Source organism: Dermacentor albipictus, unplaced genomic scaffold (assembly GCF_038994185.2).
Source record: "Dermacentor albipictus isolate Rhodes 1998 colony unplaced genomic scaffold, USDA_Dalb.pri_finalv2 scaffold_16, whole genome shotgun sequence".
Taxonomy (NCBI): Eukaryota; Metazoa; Arthropoda; class Arachnida; order Ixodida; family Ixodidae; genus Dermacentor; species Dermacentor albipictus.
In genome coordinates this window covers 5,911,547-5,936,733 of record NW_027225570.1, presented here as the reverse complement: position 1 = coordinate 5,936,733, position 25,187 = coordinate 5,911,547, and the positions used below count along the sequence as shown (strand labels likewise).

General features: G+C 49.3%; 2 protein-coding genes across 3 annotated transcripts in view; both read left to right on the top strand.

The window, feature by feature from the left end:
* The first annotated feature begins 167 nt into the window (after positions 1-167).
* On the top strand, positions 168-22,990 carry LOC135914411 (kelch-like protein 10). Its single transcript, XM_070528962.1, has 13 exons — positions 168-305; positions 466-746; positions 5,002-5,221; positions 7,667-7,816; positions 9,361-9,563; positions 10,696-10,774; positions 12,680-12,879; positions 13,431-13,599; positions 14,597-14,751; positions 15,412-15,590; positions 18,518-18,637; positions 20,961-21,086; positions 22,750-22,990. Exons 1-13 carry the CDS (start codon positions 183-185, stop codon positions 22,761-22,763), a joined length of 2,019 nt encoding a protein of 672 aa, XP_070385063.1. The 5' UTR covers positions 168-182; the 3' UTR covers positions 22,764-22,990.
* Positions 22,991-24,873: 1,883 nt separating this feature from the next.
* The window catches only part of LOC139051925 (kelch-like protein 10), a 47,919-nt gene continuing 47,605 nt past the window's right edge, over positions 24,874-25,187 (top strand). For both annotated transcript variants that reach the window (XR_011509612.1, XR_011509607.1), the window contains exon 1: positions 24,874-25,099. The gene's annotated coding sequence lies outside the window, so the exon portion shown is untranslated. The remainder of the gene's footprint in view (positions 25,100-25,187) is intronic.

The following is a 25,187-nucleotide window of genomic DNA, read 5'->3' as shown; positions in this document are numbered from 1 at the left end:
TGGCAGAGCGTGGATGAGAGAAAGATAAATTTAGAAATTAAACAATTAAACAAACAACTTTTTGAATGTTCCTTTGTTACTCGTTTGTGTTTGTATGTTTTTTTGTTTTTGTTTTAATCGAATATGCGATACTTTTCAGCACACAATTATTGGCCAATCCCTCAGTGTGGGTATGTGCCATAATGCGAGCCCGCCACCACCACCACCACCACCACCACCACCACCATCATCATCATCATCATTATCGGCGCGCCACGCAGCTCGTGCAAATAGCCGTTGCGGTCTATTTCAACCGTCAATCACAGGTACATGGCTTAGTCAGTTCGGTCGCGCCGGTGTGCTGTCGTCCCTGGGATAGCCGCTGGCGGGGTGGGGGGCGGTGTACGGTCGGCTGGGCGGCTCTTGCCTGTGGCCATCTCGCTCGCTTTTTTAGCCCCTGCCCTAACCGCCGATCCTTCGTTGTAGCCTCCAAAGATGCACGGTGCCATCGAGGTCACGGAGGAGCCCATGGACGCCGACGACAACGCCGCCTGCGAGACGGGCCGAGGCGACGCGGTCACCGCGTCGTTCGAGGCGGCGCACCTCTTCCGCGACGACGGCCGGCAGCGTGGGCTCGCGCCGGGCGTGGTGGCCAGGCTTATGCCTGGACTTCGAGATCAGAGGAAGGTCCGCGAGTTCTGCGACGTTACGTTTCGCGCGACAGACGGCGTGGAGATCTGGGCCCATCGGTTCGTGTTGGCAGCCAGGTGAGTGTTGTCGCGGTGCTTACCTTTTTGTAGGATTGTTGTTTACGCCCATTCTTACGGACGCGCGCAACTGCAGCGCTTGCACGAATACGTTATTCGAGTGCTGTTACGTGTTACTGATAAGTTATAGTAGCGGAGTTTGATTGGCGAGTCCTGCAGTGGCCGCGGTGTCCCTTAGGCATGGAGCCGAAATGTGCGGATGAACATCCCCATGCCTCAATTCGACACGTTTGCATATCAGCCATAGACGTAATTTCGGTCCGTCAAGATGAGTCGACACGACCACGTCGAGTTAACGCAAATACAGATATTCGAGGCAGAAACTGGTGTTTGAGCTCGAAACTGCGTTTTTGAGTTCATGCTAGCTCTAGAACCTATGGAGAATGGGAACAGTTCTGTTAACCTTTCTGCGGCTGATAGTCACAGAAGAATCCGTTTTCCGTAAGCGACCTTTCTACTTAACGGCCACGGACAGCATGCGCGTACGACTGTGACAGAACCTTTATGACAGGAGAGCATATACAGGGTTTCCCAACTATCATGTAGCAAGATTGAAAAATATGCAAATGCCACGTAGCTGGACAGAACCAAAGTAATGTTGTTTGTCATCGCTTGGAAATACTCGGACTATTTTTTGCCTAATTACGTAGCCTTAATTAATCAACCTAATAATACGGGCTACATAAAAGTGTTTTTCCGAGCCTGAAAGAAGCCCGCGAATGCACGCAAAGTGCCTTGAGCGGCCAGTCACGCGTTACTTTTGCGTGTATTCGCGGGCTTCCTTCACGCTCGGAAAAACACTTTTATGTAGCACAACAGAAAGATGTATCGGGTATTTTTCATCTTGCTGCATAATTTTCTCATTGACGGTTTTTATCTAATTATAGTATTTGAGAAGTTAATTAACTAATCAAAACTAGTTATTTAATTAGCAAGCATGCAAACAAAAATCCGAGTATCTTCAAGCGACGGCATAGAACATTACCTTGTTTCTGTACAGCAAAGTGGCATTTGGATATTTTTAAATATTGGTGTATGATAGTTGGGACACCCTGTATAGTGATCGCAGAGCGGTAAAGGCAATACTAAAGGCAAGACTAAAGGCAATGCATTAAGGACGGGTAGCCAAGACTGACGACGAATGTTTTACTTGGTGTCAGTGTTTGTTGGCTTCCTATGTTATGACTAATAAAAATCGGGCCCCTCGCTTAACCCTCTTTCTTCCCGCAATTTAATGAGTCACAGTACTCACTTTGGTTACTCAGCAGCCCAAGAGGCTGGGCATGGCCACGTCCACTGGACAAAAACGGAGTTCGTTACAAATGGCATAATGACCTGGGACTGAATAGTCTGCCAGCTTCGGATGCGCATTGACATTCGCGCGGCCATGGCGTACGGTGGGGCGCCCGAATTGATAGACGGTCGTTGTCCACTGGCATAGTGAATTAACGCAAACTAAATGTGATGTATCCTGAATAAGATCTATGCCGAGCGCAGCCTCCGTTTTCTTGACCATGATATCGTCTTATTGCAATACATAAGTCAGTCCACGAAACACGACTAAGATTATTACGTTATTATTAGCCGCAACACAACATGTTGTTACCTCCTTTAGAGTGTGCACTTATCCAAATATATGCCAAGGAGTTTTACGTGCCAAAACAACGATCTGATTATGAGGCACACCGTAGTGCAAGACTCCGGATAAGATTTAACCACACGAGCATCCTTAACGTACATCCAATGCCAAGTAAAAGGACGTTTTGTGCATTTTGCCCCCATCGAAATGCGGCCGCCGCGGCCGGGATTTAATGCCACGACACCGGGCTAGACAGTGCATAAAAGCTTACGAGCGGGCTTTAAAATGTCACTTTTATAGCCTCATGCACACGAAGTCTACACGCGCAGGTCGAGTCAGCCGTTCGGGCAAGTAAAATTCACCTCATCCACACGTTTACACGAATTCGATTCTTGTGGCGCTTGTGGAGATGCGCGACTCTCACGCGTCCCCCGACATGTTCTTTTCCCGCATAGCTCCCGTCTCCTGTAATCCAGCTTCGCCGCGTGGCTGGGTGCCTGCGGCAGTCAGTCTGGTAGAAGCGCATTGCGAGAGATGGCGCGAGTGAGGCTCTGCTAATAAAACCCCTCAATTTTCCAAAAGTAGCGCCATTCTTAGATCTTTCCGCCACCCCGCTCACCCAGGCGCTTCCTCCTCCACTCCTCCTGTCGCCCCAGCCTCCTCCGCTGCCCCATTGGCCAATCTGTGTCACGTGAAAGCGGGCCCCGCGCTTTTGTATATTTTTTTCTTTCCGGCGCAGAGCAGGCGCCGCGCTTTTGTATATCTTTTCTTTCCAGCGCGCTGCGACCCCCAATCTTGGGCCTGCGACCCCCATTTTTGGGCCTCCGCGACGAAGTACGGCAGGCGGTTTGAAGGAGCGCGGTAGTTTTATACAATGTGTTAGGGCCGAGTGCTTAATTGCGATGCCGTGCTGCTGCGCCTACGGTTGCCACAACAGACCCAGTGACGGCAAAAAGCTTTTTGTTTTACCATCCGCCGGGCGCAACGCAAAACGAAGAAAAGTGTGGATTCACAAGATCGGGCGGGCTGACTACGAGCAAGTGGCAAAGAACGCGCGGCTTTGTTAAGTGACACGGCTCCTCCAACCTCTTCTTTTGACGCCCGTGTCAAAACGGGCCCGTGTCCAGTGCATTGGGGGTGCGTTAAAGAACCCCAGCTGCAAAAAAAATTAATCCAGAGCCCCCATTATGGCGTGCCTTATGAGATCGTGGTGTTGGGATGTAAAACCCAAGAATCAACTTTTCTTCTGTCTTGTGTGCCTTGACTGTTCCAGTTAACGCAACACTGCTTCCTTGTGAAAACTTACAACGCAAAAGAATACAGACGCACGTAGTATACAGAGATAAAATTAGCACTTCAACAAAAGTGTTGCTGGTGCCAATGAGGGAGGGGGATAATTATTTTCTGAACCTCTTTCCAGTTGTCCCATCAAGTTCCTTCTTTCTTTTCTATCAAATTCTAACCATTTGCACTGTAATAAATAAATAACGATTTCATATGCTGGTAAGTTGTTAAAATTATCTATACCGCCTATGTGTGAAAACGTTGCTCATGGCCACCACAACCTGTGCATGAGCTACGTACATCTGTAAAAGGCGCGGAACAGAAACGGCCCTGCTGCCAGGCATTGCTGACCGCAGACAGTCGGAATCTCTCACGCGCCGGCCGAACAAAAGCATCCTGCAGGTACGTAAATTAACCTACGAAACCACGTGCACATACTTTCGCGCTTTCAAAACCTGAAACTCTGGTAATTACTCGCGTGTCTGAGCACACCGCGTGCTTGTGTCGTGTTTCAGCAACACGAACTTTCAACGTGCGCGCGCTTTACGCCTTAAATACGCCTTGAATAATGGTGCTTTTCTCTATTTCTTCCGCAAATCCGACACGACATTCTTAAGGCCAGTTACCGACTGACAAAGCAAGATCTAGATTGAAAAAACTGCTCCGCAGGACTCGAACGAACTTTTCCGCGGATTTCCTCCCGTAGCGTGTTAGCCGTCGTCTGCTACGGCAGGCCCACTGCCGGCGGCGCCACCGTCGAGGCCGCGCCGAGCGGAGGAGGAGAGAAGTGAATGGCGCTACTTTGGGAGATTGAGGGGTTTTATCTGCTAACTCCAAATAACAGCGGGGTTACTCGGGCGCGGAAAGGAGAAGGCTCTCTTTCTTTGGCTCGGGCTCGCCAAGCGGCGTTCTGTTCGTGCGCCGATCCATGCTTCTGCCAGACCGTCACGTGAGGCCTACCCCGGAATAAACGAACACGATCATTCGAACGACCAGGCGTTGGTGTCCAGCATGGGGCGAACATAATCGCACACTATCCGGTCGTGGTGAGTCGGACTTCCGCGATTTGTCGCGCGCCCATGGGCATCTTTTACAGATAGCAACTCGACTAGCAGGCATTACTCTATGAAAGGTGCAATAAATGCCCTTGTGATTGTTTGCACTACTCTGTTGTCGTTCCTTTGTCCCAAGAGCATGGGTGAGAACCCCACACGCTGTAGCACGAACCCAAAACCAACCTCGTCGGGAAGTGTACGCGAACATGTCAATATCGAATCAAGTGTCGGAGAGGAACGTAAACTTCTGTAAAAAAAAGCCAGTTACCAGAGGTGCCTTTGTTGCACGTATGTATCCTACGCGGTCAATCACTCTGTCGGTCCCTCCGCGTTGCAGGTTCTCCGGCTGCTATGCGCTTTTCACCCTCGCCAAGCAAGGCATGAGTTCCGAGCAGAAGCAGATGAACGAGTGCACGCCGCCCATCCGCGCGGTGATGACAGACCTGGACAGCGACATGACCGAACTACTCGTCGGCTTCGCCTACCACTCTCCGCTGCACGAGCTCATCGGCCAGCACAACGTGGCCAAGGCACTCGGACTCGCCGAAAAGCTAAAGGTCAGTTGGGTGCTGCGGTGTTGGTGAACGAAGTCGAGTGCTGCGGTACTGGTCAACTGGTTCCTTCGTCCTGGTGAGGAGGTGGGAGCGTTGCCGCTAGCAAGCATGAACTCTGTCCTGTTTATGACCATCGGTCAAGCTTCTAGGGACGTTGAGGTCACTGTTTCGAATCTGGATCGCTCGATGGCTGCTTTCACACGGGGGAAGGGGTGGGGAGTGAGAGAGAGAGAGAGAGTCGTCGAGCCTTTTTCACAGCTTGGCTGTTTTGTTGCGAGCATACTGAATGACTCACTAGTGGCCCACACGGTCGCCTAGTCACTCAGTTACAGTCGCTCACACAGTTCCTCAGATGCTCGCGCAGTCACTTCGGCACTTAGACGGCCGCGCAGCAAGTTTAGTTATTAAGCCAATCACTCAGTCACTTGAAAAATCTCTGTCACTTGCCAAATTAATAAGTCACTTCATCAATCACATGTTCACTTGATCAATAAGAGAGTCGCTTACTCAGCCACGCGGTCACTTGGTCAATCACGCAGTCGCTAGGTCGATCCCACAGTCACTAGCACACTGATCCAAAGAGTTGTGCCTTCTTGTCTTCCTTGAAGAAGGCAAGTATTTAAACAGTTCACGCTTCCGCAAGTTGGTTAGTCGATTTTAGGCTCTCTGATTTGGCTCAACCCACTACAGGGTGTAGGGCATAAAGTGGGTGACAGTAGCAAAGAGTGTATAGCCATTTACGTTCTTACAGTTTTTCGCGCACTCTCCGGTATCTACCTACCTGCCTGTCTGCCTACGTCTCCAACCGTTTTCCCGGTAACTTGTCACCGGGTGGGTAGCCCAAGGTATAATAGGTAAATATTTGTGCTTGTGTGCCTAAAGAACGAGGTTCGAAACCAACCATGTAGGACCAACTCTGTATATGTGTCACTTGGTATTTGTCGACCTTCAACGAACCTCACTAATGCCACCTTATGTCACTGGGTATATGCCACTGGGTATGTGTGGCTCTTCAGCGACAAAAAAAAATAAAAAATAAATTGGAATTTATCCGCTGCAATTTGCAATCGAAGCCGCGTCGTATATGTTCAGACAAAACTTTCTGCACGCGGAATTCGCAGCCGCGCCACGAGATATCGCAGCCAGTCCAGAGGAACGTATGTATACGAAATGAAACGTTATGCATGGTAAACATGAATAAATCAAGCGGGCTAGGGGACTATTCGTCGCCGCCCCGTTTTATAGGGGGATGCCAATAAACGGTCGACATCATCAAAGCGCAAGAGACGAACCTTACTGCAGTCGCACCTCATGTATGACGCGTCTCCACGGTGGCCATTTACGGGGTGTCTCCACGTTGCTTCATGACGATCGCGTTAGCGTCGAAAGCACGTGCGAGACGTGTTCAGCCGGTATTAAAAAAAAAGAGCAAACTTAGGATAAGCAAGGCGTATTATCGTATACAAAAAATGAATACTCATAATTTCGATCCACCGCGTCATGCGGCGTCAGCTAGTGTTCCTTTGACGAGTTTATACCCGGCTTTAGAAGTAGAAGAAGACGAAGAAGAAGAAGGTGTTTGATGCCTGGTGTTATGGTAAGTTCCGGAATTCCCACCATTAAGGGCTGGACATTTCTAAGCGCACAGTGCAACTTGCAGTATCACTGAGGATGTGCAGAGAAGCGGCTTATAGACAAACTTTCAGTTTCAGAAGAGCGCACATATTTCGTCCCGATGCGGAACTTATTCGTCACTCTGGCTAGGAGGCTACAGCATTCCTGATCCGAACACGAGGTCGAGGGTTTTGGTTTTCCAACCAAATTTTGTAGTACTCCCGCTGCACGGAAGGGGACGCGCAGCATTTTGCAAGTCGTCTATTGGTCCGTTATGCCTCGCGAAACAAATATGAAGGGGTTGCAGCGGTTTTGTTTTACGTTTACGCGGGTTTCAGAGACGAGGCGAACGTGAAGCATGCACATTTGTATAGCAAAATTGAATGACGTTATGAATAGCCGTTATCGAATAGCTAATAAGCTAATAAGTCACACCACACCAACGAGGCACTTGCAAATCAACCGCGAAACCTACCGTCGGCAAACCATCGCTACAAGTTTTCTGTGGGCCACAATCGCCAGCAGCAACCTGTCTCCCCTGTTTGCCGGTGTTCGCTCCACTTATATCGCCAACGTTAGGAAAGTGTTATCTGGGAACATTTCACGAAAGCATTACCTTTTACAATCAAAACAGATGGCCTTGCGAGACCGGAATCTCTATACGGCATGGAATTTTTCTGCACTGGGGATATACGACATGCACGTCTTCAGGACGGCCGCGTTGCCGTACGCCTTGAAATTGATCACGTCAAAGAAGAAAAAAAGTTTTTTCGAAGTTTTTCACAGCGAGGTTCAGCATAGGGTTCCACAGACCATAATTTTCTTATGACGCAGATATTCCCCCTACGGGATCACTGCCTGAACACGCTGAAAGAGGACCTCAAACCGGAGACCTGCATCGACACTTACCACCTGGCCTCCAGCCGTGGATTCGAGCATCTCGCCGGGGAAGCCTTCCGATACCTGGTGCGGAACTTCAACGAGGTACGAACATTGACGTTCTCCACGAGCGCAGATCCCGTATTGTGCGGTTTTATGAAGAGTGTTCGTCTATCCAATTATTCAATGTCGGGGACCGGAGACAAAATTTTGATGACAGTGCTTTTCAGCAGTGACGGGAATCAAAATTTTTCGCGATACTCGCGCGTAAGAGTAACCTCTTCTGCTACTTTTATCTGATTCATGAAGGTCATGTCGTAATTATAGAATTAGAACCAGCTTTGTGAGACATTCGGGGTTTCGCGCCGGTATTGAGTAATAAGGAATGTTCGATATCGGCAGCGAAATGCACCTTTTTTGCCTTTATACCAGCTGTACTCTTTGTGTATCAGAAAAACCCTCATCGCTTATAGGGTTCTCAGCAACTTATCGCCACAGTGAAGTCAACGCCACCTAGAAAACGTAATGCGGTGACGTTAGAAGCAATGAGCAAGAAAGGAGAGAAGAAAAATTGGACGACATGGTTCCATGAGGCATGTATATACCAACTCTCTAACAAGTTTTCTTCCGCTGAATCCCCAGACCCGTCACCGACTATACGGTGCGTCCTAGCTAACGTTAGTGAAGCTGTTTAAGGTGCAAAATACGATTATAAGACTTGCGGCGTTAAGTTATCTGAGGTCTGACGACCGAACACCGTCGACATTAAGGTCGTGTCCCGCACCATGTGTTTTAAGCCTTCTTTCTTTATTTTTTTTTTCAGCAGCTTCGCTAACGTTAGCTGGTATATATAGCCTTGCTTTCATCTACAGTATATCTACACTGCTACTGGTATTGGCAATCAAGTAGTAAATATCGGCGCGTCGGAACAATCGTACGTCTTAGCGCCTCGCCTTCAAGTAAGCGACAATGATCGAGGCGCTTGGAAGTTGCAGCTGGACTTTAAAGCCGACTGCAACTTCGAAATTTATAGCCGGGCAAAAAACATAGTTTGAGAGGTTGTAGGTATAGAATAGCCTCGAATGAAAAATTTTACATTTGGAGTACTGTAGTAAACTGTGCGTCTCGAAAGGCTTGCCAATGTCGTTTTTCATGCCGAGAATGAGAACGACACAGGGGAGAGCATTAATTATTAATTAATTAAAGATATACCCATCTTAAACAGAACTCACGTTGTCGATAGGGTAGTGGGTGTAGAGTTAACGGTCACACACACACACACACACACACACACACACACACACACACACACACACACACACACACACACACACACACACACACACACACACACACACACACACACACACACACACACACACACACACACACACACACACACACACACACACACACACACACACACACACACACACACACACACACACACACACACACACACACACACACACACACACACACACACACACACACACACACACACACACACACGCACGTATATGTGGACACAAAAGCAGAATATGCATGTCGGTGAGCTAATGCCGCTGTTGATGATATGAGAGGGTGGAACCGGAAGTCCACCGGCGCCTTTGTGTGCAAACAGCGTGACGCACGCACGCGTGACGCAGGTGTGGAAGAGCAGCGCCCAGTTCCAGGCCCTGACGCCAGAGGCGCTGCACACCATCCTCGAGGACGACCGGCTCCACGCGCCAAACGAGGTGGAGGACACGTTCGGCGCCGTCCTCAAGTGGATCTCCGCCGACGTGGGCAAGAGGAAGGCCTGGCTCGCCAAGTTCCTGCCGCTCGTGCGCTTCGCACGCTCCTCCGTCACGTGAGCGCACCTACCTGACGTCATACGCTGCAAAATAATTTGCATCCTCAAAAGTGAATAGGAGTGCAAATCTGTCTGTAACTCGCAGCCTTACACCGTAAAAGGGTGTTAGTGTGTGAATAATAGACCAATATGCGCCCTTTCCCACTTTTAAGGGTGTAAATCATTTCAGAGCTGGTGCAGCTAAACATGATGAGCATGGAAACCAAATGCCGTTATTGCTCGCGAAGAATGGACGTCATTGTAAATATTGCAGCGACACAGTTCGAAGACGCTGTGTCTGTATCCTATCTACGACACACGAGCAGCGACGCTCTCGCTTCGCGTTTTTTTTTTTTGAAGCGCTCGGGCGAGAGGAGAACGAACCGTGAGGCGCCACCACCGGTCGTGCCAGAGTCGATACGTTACGCGCATGTCGTGTCGCATTGAATCGATGCGCTAAAAAGAGCGCGACGAACCGTTTTCGCATACGCGTATAGACGAAGCTGCGTAAGCGTTGTCGGCTTCTTGTTGGTTCCTGTTTAGCGCGAGGTCCGATAAAGGCTTCGATGTCGTATATACTTCAAAGGCGGAGCCTGTCGCACACTTACTTGTTTTTTTATGGGACACGTGAAGCCGAGGGCGTTCTTTGTACGTTTTGCAGGTAAAGCTCACTCTGATTTGCCTGTATATTAACCAGCAACCGCGTTTGCGAAGGTATGCACATTTTTGTAGAAAACATCTGTACAGCCGTGGCGTTGGCGTACACTGTATCGAAATCGTTCACCTTTGATGCAATCTGGCGTCCGGTGATACGGAACAGTGGGCGTGGTGGACACACCTGACCTCCGAGATCGCTCTGCGCGATGCACTGATCTCGGTGGCCACGGCGATAACAAAGCGCTGCTAGAAATGAAGGTATGATCTGAGGTGCAGTCAGCCGTCCCAAAGGGTGAAGTGCCGTGTATATACAGTGTTCCGCGTTGATATGCGCCGGGCCGTTAAAGTGCGTTAGAAAACGTGCTCGCAATAGCGCGCGACGTGGGGATCACCGCGCCAAGTGCGTTAACCTTGAGATCGAGTCGCCTGCTGCCTTCGCGCTGCTTAGCGCCCCTTCAATTTCTACAGCAGATTTTTTTGTTTGTCCTTGCAGAGACGTCGAGAAAGTCGTCACCGACCCACAAGTCCAGAGTGACCGGAACAGCCTGAAGGTGCTGAACGTGATCCACCAGGTCAGCTGCTGTTTCTCTACGCGGCGGGTTCTTGCTCTTATTACTGATTGCACGTGGCTGTCTAGGATTGCATTAAACATGCGGTTGACGGCACGTGCAAATAAGGGTGTAAGGGTGTGGGTTATACACCGCTTTACACCCTTATTCACTTTGTAAGAGTGTAAATCATTTCGCAGTGTAGACTCTGCGTTGAATTAAACCTTGCTTTGCACTCACAGGCACGAGAACACGGCACGAACACGCACACCCAGCTCAAGCGCGGGTGCGCGTACACATACTGCACGCAATGTAGATGTAATATCATATGATGGTTCCTATAGCACACGACTCCTCCATGGAGTCTATAGCACTATAGACTTCTCCATTTGCCGTTCATGACATCACATTAATTCTATCGATTGCAGGAAATCATCTGTTGCAATTCGAGAAACATTTTGGACTGCCCTAAGCGCTGCCCCACTGCTACGGCAGCTCGAGTGGCCATGCCAGTATACCTACTTCCTTCCAGCATTGTACACGTGCCAGGAGCGGTGGTCGGTCTTTAGATACTATCGGAAACTGCGACTACCGCGCGAAGTAAGAAGAAAATAAAGCATGCGATGTTAAAGACAGTAGCGCATGCCACGTCCGTAATGTCGTCGATTATTAGCGTTTATGTACTGAACGCGCTATGCATAGACGCTCGGAACATCACAGCCTCGCAATGTATCGCGCCGCGAAGGCCTTCGGGCCTTGCGGCTGCTACGTAAATGCGAGCAGTAGCGTTGGCGGCGCCATCTCGTGACTTAGAGCGTAATTAGAGCGCACAGCAAATATTTGCTTGAATTTGCGGGTGCAAACGCGCCGCAAGCGTAAATCGTAAATTTATGTCGCCGTTCGTCTTTTGCGTTGTGAAGAATAGCGCGACAATTCTGACGCTCTGTGGCTGACCTAAAAGCGACTCGATGACTCTATCAGCCTTTTATTACGTTACTATAGGACTTTCGATGAGGCTGCTGAGGTCTACGTCTTCGGTGTATATAACCCTGCATACTAGACGGACAAGCTAACGGTCTCTAATATTCATCGCGCTTTACTTACCGTATTCTTAAGGCTATAGACCCCAACTGCTGTATAGTCCACAGGGGCTAATTTGGGCGTGAAAGTAAAGAAAGAAAGGTTTTCTTAGATATAGTCAGCACCCTGTGTACGGTCCATTGGAAATTGGATAGAAATTAGGTGGTTTAGTTAGTCTACAACCAGTGGACGGTAGGTAAGCAAAAGCTTATTGTCAAGCAGTAAAAGCCAGTATTCTTTATTAGGCTCTATAAGGTAGTCAGTACTAAAAGCCGTCAAAATCATTCTCTCCGGGCTGCCAGAACAAAATAAATCAAACATGTCGGATTCCACGAACGGTTCCTCCATGCCTTCATCGCCTTCATGTTCTTTGGTTTTTGAGCACGGTCGACTACACTGAGCCTGAATAATGCGGTGAAGGTGCAGCATTCGCTTGCATGCTGTTACGTTGTTTCACATCTTACGGCTTATACTCCATAAAACCTAACGATATCCCCGAACTGCTAGAATTAGGTGGACATATTGCTCTTGCGCAACGACGACCATTACAGAGCTGATTTTGATAATTAGTGAATTAGCACGGAAAAAGCGTTTGCCCGCGCAGAGTGGCCTTGTTATTCTTCAAGCTCGCTTCCGATCTTAAAAGATAAAGCCGCGTATAGACCGTACCCATATATAGTCGGCGGCGCTCCACAAAATTTCAACTCTCCAACTTTTATAGCCCGGGGACTATATTCCGGAAACTACAGTGGTTATTTCCTAGCCCTTATCTGTTTTTTTTTTCTAGATCTCGGGACGACAGGTCTTCCTAATCAGACGCATGCGTAAAACATGCTCGTAATCGCGCAGACGCTCAGCCAGCCGTCCATGGCGGTGGGCGACGTTGCCGGCGTCGACCTGTCCCCGAAGCTGTGGCTCACGCCTCGCCTGCCCAAGGACATCCTCTTCCTTTTCGGCGGCTGGACGGTGTGCGCGACCAACAAGATGCTCACGTACTACAGCCGCGCCGCCAAGTGGAGCGTGATGGGCAGGCAGGACACCACGGTCAGGTGACGTTGTCTTCCGCGACTATAAGTTGTATTGTTGTTAAGTGGTGGTCGGCAACAAATGTGTTTTCGAGTTGTCTCAGTAAGGGGGATTTTAAACAATTTGCAGACAAATGCAACGCGCTTGAAAGAGTCGCCGCTATCTGACAGTTCTATGCGCACAAGTGATGCGACTCCGAATTGTTGATAACCCTGCAGCCTCGACGAACGTGCGCTTTCACAATGGCTTTCTGTCATGGCGTCCAGGTAATTAACCCATAACGCAATTGCCTCATCAGAGTAGGATTGCAAAACGGTTGCGGAGTATAGTGGCAAGCACTGGCAGCACAGCCGTGGAGACCCGATTTTTTTCTTCAAGTTTTCCGTTTGGGCAGTTCCGTGGGAAGATAGCTGCACAATACATTAAGGTTTGCAGGAGTACCAAGGACATACTATGTAGAATACAGTGATAAAGCTTCCAGGCTGGAAAGACAGATGCTAGGGTAAACTGGGGGGCGGGGGGGGGGGTGATAGGTACACGACGTTTAAAAAGCGTTCGCCGACGTCCCCCGCAGGGCGTACCACGGTGTAGCAGTGGTCGACCAGTGTATCTACTTCGTGGGCGGCTTCAACGGCCGCGAGTGCTACCACTCGGTCGTCTGCTTGGACGTGCCGCTGGCCAGATGGAGCGCCAGGGCGAACATGGCCATTGTTCGCTGCTACGTCAGCGTCGCCGTCCTCCAGGCAAGCGAGAGCGAATAAAGGCCGCCACTTTACTGCTGCGAAGCCTACAAAGCTATGCAGTTGGCACGAGTTCTCGTGAACTATAATTTTAGCTGTTGGTGTTTGACGTGAAACTTGGTAAATGGATAACAGTATTGTGTACATGATGGGAAAGTTATCTAACTCAGAGACAAAACTAGCCAGGTTTTCTTTTTGGGGGGGGGGGCGGGGGGGGGGTATGTTACCGAGAACGTTCTGCCGCTGTTACGTGAAAGAGATCCTTTATCGTTGCTGTCAGCCCCAGTCCTTCGAAGAACTCGATAACAACTAAACGCACGCCTTTTGTGTTCTTCTTTCAACTTTTCGACTTCCCTTACCCTGCATCACGCACCAGCCAGTTATTCTCCTTCCCCATTGAGAGTGGGGAAACTGAGCAACGCGTATGTATACTATAAGAAAAGCATTTGTTCCATGCAAGTTGAGTATCTCTTAATGTTGTCCCTGCAGAATTCGTTGCGGTCCCTGAAGAATGCGCAGGTATACTTGGTTGATGCTGGGCTAACTACGTAAATAGTTATCACGACGAAAGTGCCCGAAAGCCAACTATACCGCCAAAGAGAATACAGGGAAGACGCAATGCAAGATTATGGGCAGAATGGGAATAGATGCATCAGAAACTACTGTAAACCTTGGTGCCCTTATTACCATAACTGTAAACAGCCCCTCCCGTCCCCCCAATAGAGCCAGAGAGAACTGACGTAGAACGTAGACTGACCCACCAGAACGGCTGTGGCTTCTCCCTACTTCCCTCGCGTGGTGTAACCTTGCGTCATATCCTGCTTCTTGTGTAGTTGCGCGGCACACCGCTAGGGGAGCCCGTCGTTTGCTACGTTGCTGTTAATTTATCTCTGTGGTTGCTAGTCTCGCTGCTTTTTCGCGATGATTTTTAACCCAACGAGTTCGAGTGAGGTTTTGCAGCCACTTGGCTGTTGCTAAACACGTTGTCGTTTCTTCGCAGGGCAAGATCTACGCCATGGGAGGCTTCGACGGCCACACGCGCACGAACACGGTCGAGCGGTACGACGTGGAGACAAACCGGTGGTCCATGGTGGCCAGCATGAATGACGTCCGCAGTGACGCCAGCGCCGCTGTAGCTGAAGGACGTATCTACATGTGAGGTCGCTTCCGGATTCGCTGGCTTCTGAATCGCTTTGTGCATCGCGAATTGACGGATCAGGTTGTGACTTGAGCTTCGCTGTATGGCCTAGGCCCGTAGACGCCAAGGGCTCTCGGTACAAAGTAGATTAATCGAGTAGAGCAATGACTGTTGTTGCTACTGATTATTATTATTATTATTATTATTATTGTGACGATGATTGCCATTAAAATCAGGTTGGCGGGGAATATTCACCTAACTTAAATGAGCTAATTAAGCTTTTTACTACATCTATTACAATTTAGCATTTTGTTTTATGCAAAGCGTGCGGAGAAGAAGAGCTCCTTCGAACGCTCACGGTATATATCTAGCAATAAATGTGCAAGTAGTTAGCCTGCTCAAGAATTTTAGCTTCACAGAAAGTTTGGAGAACGTAAATGAATCCACTGTGGAGGCTTTGAGACCGCTGAGATATTGGTGGGGCGAAAAAGAACGGGGTGCGACCAAGTTACCGCAGAACGGGGGTAGTTATGGGATATTTGCGAGAGAGGACACGTACTATATATATCCCTAGAGTGTACTTAGAGTGTATATATATCCCTAGAGTGTATAGTGTAGAGTATATATCCCTAGAGTGTACTGCGATGGTGATTATGATGAAACTCGCTTTCGCGCAGCGCGGGAGGCTTCACGGGCCAGGAGGTCCTGGACACCGTGGAGTGTTACGACCCGTCGACCAACGTCTGGACTCGGGTGTTGACCATGTCCTCGCCCCGTAGTGGCCTCCAGGTGGTCGCCCACAGGGACACGCTGTACATCATCGGCGGGTACAACGGCACGGCGCGGCTCTCCTCCAGTACGCCTCTGTTCGCTGTAATCGTTACCGTTCTAAGTATGGCCTTCGTCAGCACAGATGGCACCATCGATGTTGTTGAAATTTTGCGCAGGGAAATGTGCGTCTAAATTCGCCCTCAGTCGGCATGTCATACGTGCTGAAACGTGACACGTGGCTCTTTGCTTAGATTTTATTTATTTATTTATTTATTTATTCATTTATTTATATTGCAGGTGGGCATGCATATTTTTACAGTAACGTATTGAAGCAAAACAAACAAAAAAATACATCCACACAAAGCCTTCAATAACAAATATACATAGCAGAAAATTATATCATCACGCCGAAGACCATAACAGATTATTAATTTAAGCGCTAGAGTTTTAAGCGCCGAGTAGAACCCAACACATAAAGCCGCTAATTAATGGATGTGTGCGTCAAACAATGACAAGGAATCCTGTGTTACTCCAGATGGTTATGGCTTAAACATATCAAATGAATATTTGTAACAGTTCTTGTTAACAATGGTTTTACTGAGGGAGAATGTCGCATGCCCGTAACGTAACCACTGAAACAAATAATTATTTGCGATATGTCGATGTTGTAGTGTCCGTTTATTAACTGGAAAAAGAATTTCAAGCGAAACCGTAACTGACGGTAAACCGCTTTTTCTTAGAAGGTCCGTGATTGATGTGCGACCACAAAACTATAGATCAATCTCGCTGTTTTCTTTCGCGATAGCAATTATGTGGACACTCCAGGCACACTTTTGCCGTCGCCGTGATGTTCTCTATTAATCCAAAGGCGATAACATGGTCCCCACGCGCCGTACGCCGTACGTGCGAGGGAAAGCATGCGAGGGTGAGCCGATGATGGCGGTTCTATCTGGTGCGAGCACGGAGGAAGGAAACTAAGGAGAGGCCCTGACGTCACTCTTTGTGAAGCAAAAGTGAAGCCGGAAGTTGGCGTTGCTCATGGCGATGCTCCGCCTTTTGTGCCACCCTCCTCTCTTGGTTACATCTTTCGCGAAACCACGCCGCGCTGCGCGTGGTTTCGCGCACGCTCGCGCAACATCCGGCAGAGCACGGTGCAGGTAACACAGCGCAACAAGACACGGTGACTAACGCAAACCCGCCCAACACAGCGCCTTTGCCACGGCACGAAACCTACCAGAGCAACACGTGCGAGCGCTCAAACAACGCCGCCATTGTGGCCCAAAAGGCGTGGCCATACAGCAAAAAATAAAATAAAATAAAAATGCAGCAAAAAAATGAGAACCTATACGTCATTTCCGCCACACTTTTCTCCTAGCGCGCGGAGGGGGTAGGGCCTCTCCTTAGTTTCCTTCCTCCGTGGGTGCGAGCAAGGGAGGAAAACGGGGAGGAAGCGCGCCGTCTTTCGTCTCGCATAAGGTACCGGGAACAGGGGAGGGAGGGAGAGAGGGGGGCGTTCTACTCCGCCGTCTGCTGCGTATGGCGCTGCCGCGCGGGCCATATCTTGAAAGCGATCTGCGATGTGGACAGAGACTAGGCGTCTAGGCGCACCGAGGGCCGATATCTTCGTGTGTGTTTTCGCCGCTTAGTTCGCGTTGGAGCGAGAGGCAGCACGAAGGTCGATTCGCTCGCTGCTGCTGCCGCGCTTCCTCACTCCAGCGTTTGGACAGCGAGCTTCCGCGGTCATCGAGTGAGATGTGTACATGTTTGCTTGTGCGTGCGTCACACCATACTTAGTAAGCGAATGTTTACGAGCGAATGTTTACGGCTCATAAAATTAGTGTCCTCACTTCGTATAACTGTCTACTAATTTGCTATCGAAATCGATGCTTCGCCTTTCGGGCAAAACTGCGACTTCTTTTTCACTCTTACTACTATGTAAATACAGGTCTTTGTATAGGCGTCTCAGATTATTACTGCATATTCTAAGATTGGTCGTACAACAGCGTTATAAGCAAGGAACCTAGTTTCAGGTGTAGCAAACCGTAATAGGCCCCTTATGAAGAACCTTGTTACCTCATGCATATTAGGCAACATATTAGCAGCTTTGGGGGGCAGTTTACCCTTAATTAGTATACATTTATTCTTATTTAAGGCAAGACAAGCAACGGGGGTGGCGGCAACGTTCCTATACACCTTTCTGAGCAATAGACGACGCAGCGTGTTTTCTTCATTATTATTTTTTGCAGGCCATATATGAAGGGGCTCTGAAGCACCTTTAGAACACGTTTAATAAACCAACCTAATCGCTACATAATGCTTCCATAAAGGACCCGTTCTGCATTTTACTCCTGCGGCAGACAGCTGAACAGACGCAATTTGTTTCGAAAGAACGTCTGCCTTTTAGCGACTCGTAATGGCCGCGTATTTTCGCCGCATATTGTGTCGCGCCAATTAACACGACGGCATTAGGCTCGGCTTGATTAGACGTCTCGGCTAAATAGATGGCTTTTTTTGTCGGGACGTCTTGGGCCTAAAAAGAAGGATATGCTGCCGGCCTCTTTAATGGGACGCTAAAGTGGTGATAAAGGAAAGGGGCTGCGCCCGACAGGAGGAAGGCGAGAGGAGAGACAGTTTCGTAGTGCCTACTGGTTGGCGCAAGAAATGACGTCGTTGTGCGAAGGAAGGACGCTGAGCGATGCTGATTGGTTAGCGCAAGCACTGGTGTCACTAAGACGCGGTGGCTGAGGGGAGTACACAGTAACTTAAAAGAACCTGCCTCGCTTATTGTTCTCTTGTAGAGGCGACTTGTTTATACGTGTGTGTTAACCGGTGCGAGAAATGTGCGTATAGGACCGGCATCACTTTTGTAATTGTGCGTATGCTCAAGGCTTAAAGGAACTCCGTGCTATACCATGTCTGTTTTGCGCTGCAACATTGATTTTCTCGTTCCTGAAGACGAGCCAGGCATTCTGCAGTGACTCGGCCTTGCGAATTTTCCTTTGCGCTTTTCAGTGGAGCAGCTGGACGTGAGCAAAGCGCGCTGCTCACGATTGCCCAGCATGTCCCACGTCAAGAGCAACTTCGCTGCAGTCGTGCTGGAAGGCTGCATCTACGTCATCGGAGGCTTCAATGGTAAGACAGGCCAATGGGGCTGCGTTACCAACCCCGTTTTGCGTGTGACTACCCCAATGAACCCCTTCATGAACTCCGAGTTGCATCCAAGCGAGCAAGTCCGTAGGGCGATCTGTACACACGGAACGATAAACAGTAGTAATGTCACTGCGCACTGAGCGCTATGGCAGTCGTTTTATTTTCGTGATCTGGAGGAAAGTATGGCTTCGAGGTTTTCGGGAATCGTGGGCTTTTTACGTACCAAAATAGCGATTTGATTGTGAGGCGCCCCGTAGTGGGGGACTCTGCAATTTTGTACAGAATTTACCTCGAATAAACCAAAAGAAAGAAGCTTTGACCACCTGGGGTTCTTTAGCAACTACCTAAATGAAAGTGCACGAGCATTTTTGCATTTCGCCGCCATCGAAATATGGCCATCGAATGCACGACCTGAACCCCAGCATTGTAACGCCACTGCCGCTATGCTACCGCGGCGGGTATCTTTTGAACGTAGGTAATCCAGCGCGTGGCATGACGCTACGGAAAATGTAGGGTGGTAGTTTGGCGAAAGTACATTGAAGAGGTTATTGGCAAATAATGGGTTATTCGAGAATATGGACGGGAGCACACAGCTGGCTTTCCCGCATGAAGAGAGACTGTGCAGAGAAGCCAGACCTCAATGACTGTTCTCTTATAGAGGCGACGCGTTTTATAAGCGTGCGTTAGCCGTGGACGTTGGAGTGGCGACGACAAGCGTCGTTCCCGCCACTCTTTGCTAATAAGCCAATTCTTCTGCTCTACGATTGACCGGGCTGTTAACTCAAGTCGGGAACGGAAGGCGGCCCTGTTTCCCCCGCAGAACTGATTGAGCGAGTTTTTTACTGCGGTGACAGCGCTACGTCATACTCGCCAGTGCAGCTGATATCCAAGGTTAGACGAAACAAAGATATTATTGCGACAGCAGTTACGCGGGCACTCGAGTCGCGTTTTCGCCGTCACCGTTGACGACGCCGTGCTGCCACGGTATCGAAAGCGCGTGAGAAGTCCAGTCGCGGTAGTTTAGATCTCCAGATACGCGAGCCAAGCGATCGCTCAGGAAAACCGGGCAGCGTCCTGCATTCCACTGCTTGGCACGAGAGGTGGCGCTGGTTGTGCGAGCGAGTAAGAGGCGATTGGAAGATTGGTGGAAAAGTACGGAAACGACAAAAAAAAAACGCAGACGTACAAAAGCAAAGTTCGCAACAAGCGGTCAGAAAATTTGGTTGTGGGAGTTCATAGTGCTCTTTTTTTCGTTTTTCTTTTTTAGCCTAGGTAGCACATTAGGCAGTATAATAGCAAGAGCTTGGTGGCGCAACCCACCGCCCCGTTCCAAAGGGGACGCTCATAACATCCATCCATCCATCCATCCATCTATCCATCCAACACGCTAGCGTTCGTGCTGATCTGCCGTTTGCTTACACTCTAGTGTACATATAGAGTGGTCTCAGCGGAACGGACAGCGCAGACGTCAGGCTAAGCCTGTCTAATCCTTGGGTTAAGCGCTGACGAATGCCGATGATTTTCGGGCGGTCTCGTCTCGCGTGACACCAGCGTGTGATGCCCGCTACTGCTGTGGTGGGGCGTTGCTCGTTGCGCCAGTGTTGTGAGACGCCTGGTAGCTGCCGGGGCGCTGTTTCCTGACGTATTGCGTCACCCCTACGCGTCACCCCGTCTGCACTGTTAGAGCACTGCCCGAGAAGCACGAGCGTAACGCTAATTGACCTGCCAGTTGGTGCGCGCATCATCATCATCATCATCATCAGCCTGGTTAGGCCCACTGCAGGGCATAGGCCTCTCCCATAGTTCTGCAGCAACCCCGGTCATGTACTAATTGTGGCCATGTCGTCCCTGCAAACTTCTTAAACTGCCAATTTCTTTAAAAAAGCGCGGATGAACTTCACGTTCCGAGGCGAATGAATCATTGAAGACAAAGAAGCACGTATGAGCCAAGCTTTTGCGACTGTGCACTGCAGTGAGACAAATAGACCGACGGAGGAGCGGAAATATGGCATGCTAGCTCATTTTCGTGCTCGTAACTGATGTCGCGGTAAACACGGGGCGCGTCCATTGTTCCCCAATTTGCGTGTTGTGCACGACACTTGATCCCGTGGACCTTCGGTTCAACATTATTTCATGCATGGGACGACCCGCGGTCACACACTATAGACGTTGTACTGGTGGGACCCGAAGCTTTGATTGCGCTCGATAGATTTACCTGGGCTCGTTGGTTACAGTACTGACCGATTAGATCACGCGTTCCCAATAGCGTCTCTCGTTTGCACCACACTTCCTTTCTCCCCAACAGGAAGGACGACCGTGTCGCTGGTCGAGCGCTACGACATCGCCACCCGGCAGTGGTACACGGCACCTTCCATCGGCATGAACTGCAGCGCTTGCGCCGCTTGCATTGTTCACGACGTCCCCAACCCTGGTATGTCACCAACGTCGTAGTCATGTACATAACCCTCCTTATCATCTAGCTTACAAAATGATTGCGTGTTGAAAAAAATATTAAGTACGGGCAAATGGGGAACAATTAGGAAGCAGGTAACCGACAGTCTAGTTAGAGCAGCAGCGAGGTGGGCGCAATATAGGAATGATAGATTGTTCGTCGCCGTGGCGGAACTGCCGCTGAAAAACGGGCAGTCGACACGATGACGGTGACTATGGAACGACGATGACGGCACCACCACATACGCGTCAAGCACACGGGCATGACTATATTGCGCTTAGTGTTACACTGACGATCTTAAGTGAAGGACAGGAGGCAGACGTACGTTCACGTCCTATATATATATCCTTCACTTAAAATCATCAGCGTAACACTAAGCGCAATATAATCGTGAACGTCCACCAACTAGCCCCCATCATTGCTTTACTAAATGTTACAAGCACACGGGGTTGAACGCTCGCGGACGTCTCGAGTTTACGGTCGGTATTTCCAGCTCGCCTATAAAGCACTCGGCCATGTGTCCTGTCGTGGGCTTCCAACTTGATACAAGCTGTTAAAGCCAATAGCTTTCTTCGCATCTTTCGCCCGTCTTCGTCACATTCACCGCTCATGCAAATGTGCCGATACAGAAGGGCGCGTTCTCTCGCGCAACTGAGGCGCGCGTTCGTCGCCAACGAGCTGTGTTGAGATGAACCGCAAGACATTATTTTAGAATGCCTTTTCGCCGATCTATTCATTCCTATTGATTGTTGAGAACAACCGCGACCTGTGTCAACACTGCCGTACGTGGGCGCGCCGCGGTAGGCCTGTTTTTTCCCGCCGTGTGTTATCTACGCAGTCCCTTTTATACCAGATGATCAAAACGATATTGTTTTCACGTCGAACTTGTTTGCTGTCGCATGCACATGACGCGCCCCGTGCCCATCTGTAGTCATCGCCACTGTCAGCGCTTCTCAGGATCAGTCCGCGGTGGCACATTCGTGGACATATATAGTCGTCCCCCCGTCCGTGCCACTGATGACTTTCGATAAGCCTGCGACTTCGGAGCTTTTCACAGCAACGTCTGAAGCAACCCACACTACACAGGCTTAATTAAAGTGAAAGAAGAGGCGCGCTTTATAGCGATGCCTTGAAAGCGTTAGCATTTCGTAGCTCGTTTCGACGAGAGGAGGTTGAAAAGAAATTTTGTTTGGGGGCGCACATCCCGTCGTGCTATTATTTTGGGGCGTCGTTTAGAAGCTGTGGTGGAACGCTCGAGTAGGAAGGCCTTACTCCTCTTCTCCCGCTACCCTCTCCATCTGTGGCGGCTGCAGGAGGGGAGGATGACTGTTGCTTGCCATGGCGGCGCCACCTATACTATACCGCTGAAGATGTGCTAACTAACGGTTCTGTTCTCTACGGAATTTCGCATTGAAACGACAGACGCTACCTAAACATACTTAACTGCAACAGATGCACGCCATTAAGCCCTTCATTTAAGGCGACCAGCTTTCTAGAAGCGTTCTGCCGTTCGCTTGCTTTGACAATCGTCATCCGTGGCTCGTGCACCTTTTTATGGTGGCTGCGCTTTGTTCGTCGGGAACACCCATTATCTCTCTTACTTATCTGATTTTATTTTCCTCTCTCATTTCTCTCCGTGCAGCCGCCTGGGTATAGGCGTCCACGGCATGTCGGTCATGCGGCGCGACAGATCCTGACGACGCGCCAGCCCGCCGTCTTCTTCCCGGGAACGCTAGCCGTGGCGGTCGTGGCACAGCTGACGCTGAGTTTGCAAATTCGCCCGGACCGAAGAATGGACGAATGGAAGAAAGAAAAAAAAATATGGATGAAGATAAAAAAGAAGACATGAAAAACTAAACGAATAAAAAAATTTTCGGGAAGAATTAGTTGGTAACGATCGTCAAAGAGTGCGCTTGCTTCTTTCAAATCTGCTGGAAAAATCCGCTGGTCAGTATTGTCAAGCGCCGGAGCATCCGGGTAGAGACTTCATCACGTGACCTCAACGCGTGACGTACGCGACCGCTGATTACACACCGGGCAGGCATACTCACCTCAGTCAGACAATCGATCCAGTAGAAGCGCCAAAACCGGTGAAGTTGGCAAATACAGCTTCGCTTCAATAAATGAGTTATGTGATCGAAGGTTTTCTATTTGCTGCACTGATGCGTGCTGCCGCGAACTTGCTGTGCAATGCAGCATAAATGTTTTGGAATGTGACTGCGCATTGGCCTCCTCGCACAGCCTGTGACATGGATCTGTGCAGTCTCCTGAACTTCTGCCTGCCGGCAGCGACTTCGTGTTCAACGAGTCCTTTTACAAGTCGGCCTATGGAACGGTCATGAGTGCTTCAGTCTGAGAGGTGTGCACCCATCTTGTTAGAAACTATCGAAGACTCGGCACTGTCCCTTTTCCGCGCGGCTCCCGCGTTTTTTGTTCACTGCTTCGACTATTGCCTTCGCACAATTCGTGGCAATTATGTTACATGAGTTTTGGACCACTCTATTTAGGCTAGTATCTAATTTACCTTGGATGAAAAGGAAGAAAGGTTGCTTTACGTTTCTGGACGTTCTTATTGACCGTATCGGCAAAGGGCGCCATGCGATGCTGTTGGCAAACTTGTTAAGTGCAGGTGTTTATATATATATATATATATATATATATATATATATATATATATATATATATATATATATATATATATATATATATATATATATATATACGCTCTTCGAAGCTCTCTCATACTCACTCTGCCAATAGCACGTTATCGGCTTCCCACTCTTCACATAGACACACACAATTTTTTTTTTCATTTTGACAATCTAGATGCTCACGCGTTAAAATGTGTGCAACTCTGCATCCCGCAGCTACTTCAGCAGAACCTCGGCCAGCATAATTTACCCCCAGCTGTTACAGTTATTGTTTCATCAAAACATCCTGCAGAGCAGATTTCACTACGACCTTCCTTTTTTTTTGTCGAGTATGATTACACGAATCCTAAAGGGAACAACCGGAACAGGCGTTGAGAAAGAGACGTCGCCACAGAACCCTGGCATTATGACCGATTCTCTCTATATCATCATGCTACAGTAGCAACAACCATAGAGTTTCTCACTATATTACCTAGATGGAAATCTGGAGCTGCTGCGCTGTGGTATTCATGGGAATGCTGGTATATTGTGGATTCGGATTGGCATCGTTCTCGTAGAGACAGGACACCTTGAAGACGCGCTTGGCAAGTACCGTTCCGTCTATCACAATGATTCATCTTCTACTAGATATAGCATGTGAAAAGATTTTTTAGCTTTATTATTACGCGAAAACATGTTTTGTTTACCTATGAGAACTTGTTATTGTGTGTACGACTACATGTAACGTAAAAAGTATCAGCGGGCCGCTAAAGGCGGAGGACAAACGACAAGGTTCGCGCTCGCTTTGAAACAGTTGGTCGTCTGTTCTTGCTTTTCTTCGCTTGGTCATGCATCGTGGGTGAGTAAAGATGTAATATGCGTGAATGGAAACATTTTATGAAAATTTTACTTTGAGAACGCGTTATTTTCGTAGCCATATCCACGTTTTAGACGAAGCCTCTTGCAACACCAGCCAACACGAGCCTCGCAGACACATATACCGTCATTCCCATGACGGCACGGTGCCCCCTCAAGAAACTCCCATAGACGGTGGCGCCAGATTAGCCACTAGGTGTTATAGTGAGAAACTCTATATGGCAACAACAGCAATAACAGCAGCATCAACGATGGCGGAGACGAGATAGTCGGGAAGCGCGTGTCACGCAGCGCGTTCAAATAGCCGGTAGCGGTATACTTGAAGCGTCAAGCCCCAGGCACATGCCTTAGTCGACTCGATCGGACCGGTGTGCTGCTATCTCCAAGAGTGCCGATGACGCGGCGGGCTGTGGCCGGCTGGGCAGCCCTTGCTTGTGGCCAGCTCACTCGCTCGGTAGCCTCTGCCCTAACCGCCGATCCTTCCTGGTAAGATACCCGCCGTGGTTGCTCAGTGGCTATGGTGTTGGGCTGCTGAGCACGAGGTCGCGGGATCGAATCCCGGCCATGGCGGCCG

What these genes read in the sequence shown, in the direction of transcription:
- LOC135914411 (XM_070528962.1), top strand. Translation starts at nt 183, where the DNA reads ATGCGAGCCCGCCACCACCACCACCACCACCACCACCACCACCATCAT. An exon ending in ATTTCAACCGTCAATCACAG is followed by an intron (nt 306 to 465) that starts GTACATGGCTTA and finishes CCTTCGTTGTAG; the next exon opens with CCTCCAAAGATGCACGGTGC. An exon ending in CGTCATCGGAGGCTTCAATG is followed by an intron (nt 18,638 to 20,960) that starts GTAAGACAGGCC and finishes TCTCCCCAACAG; the next exon opens with GAAGGACGACCGTGTCGCTG.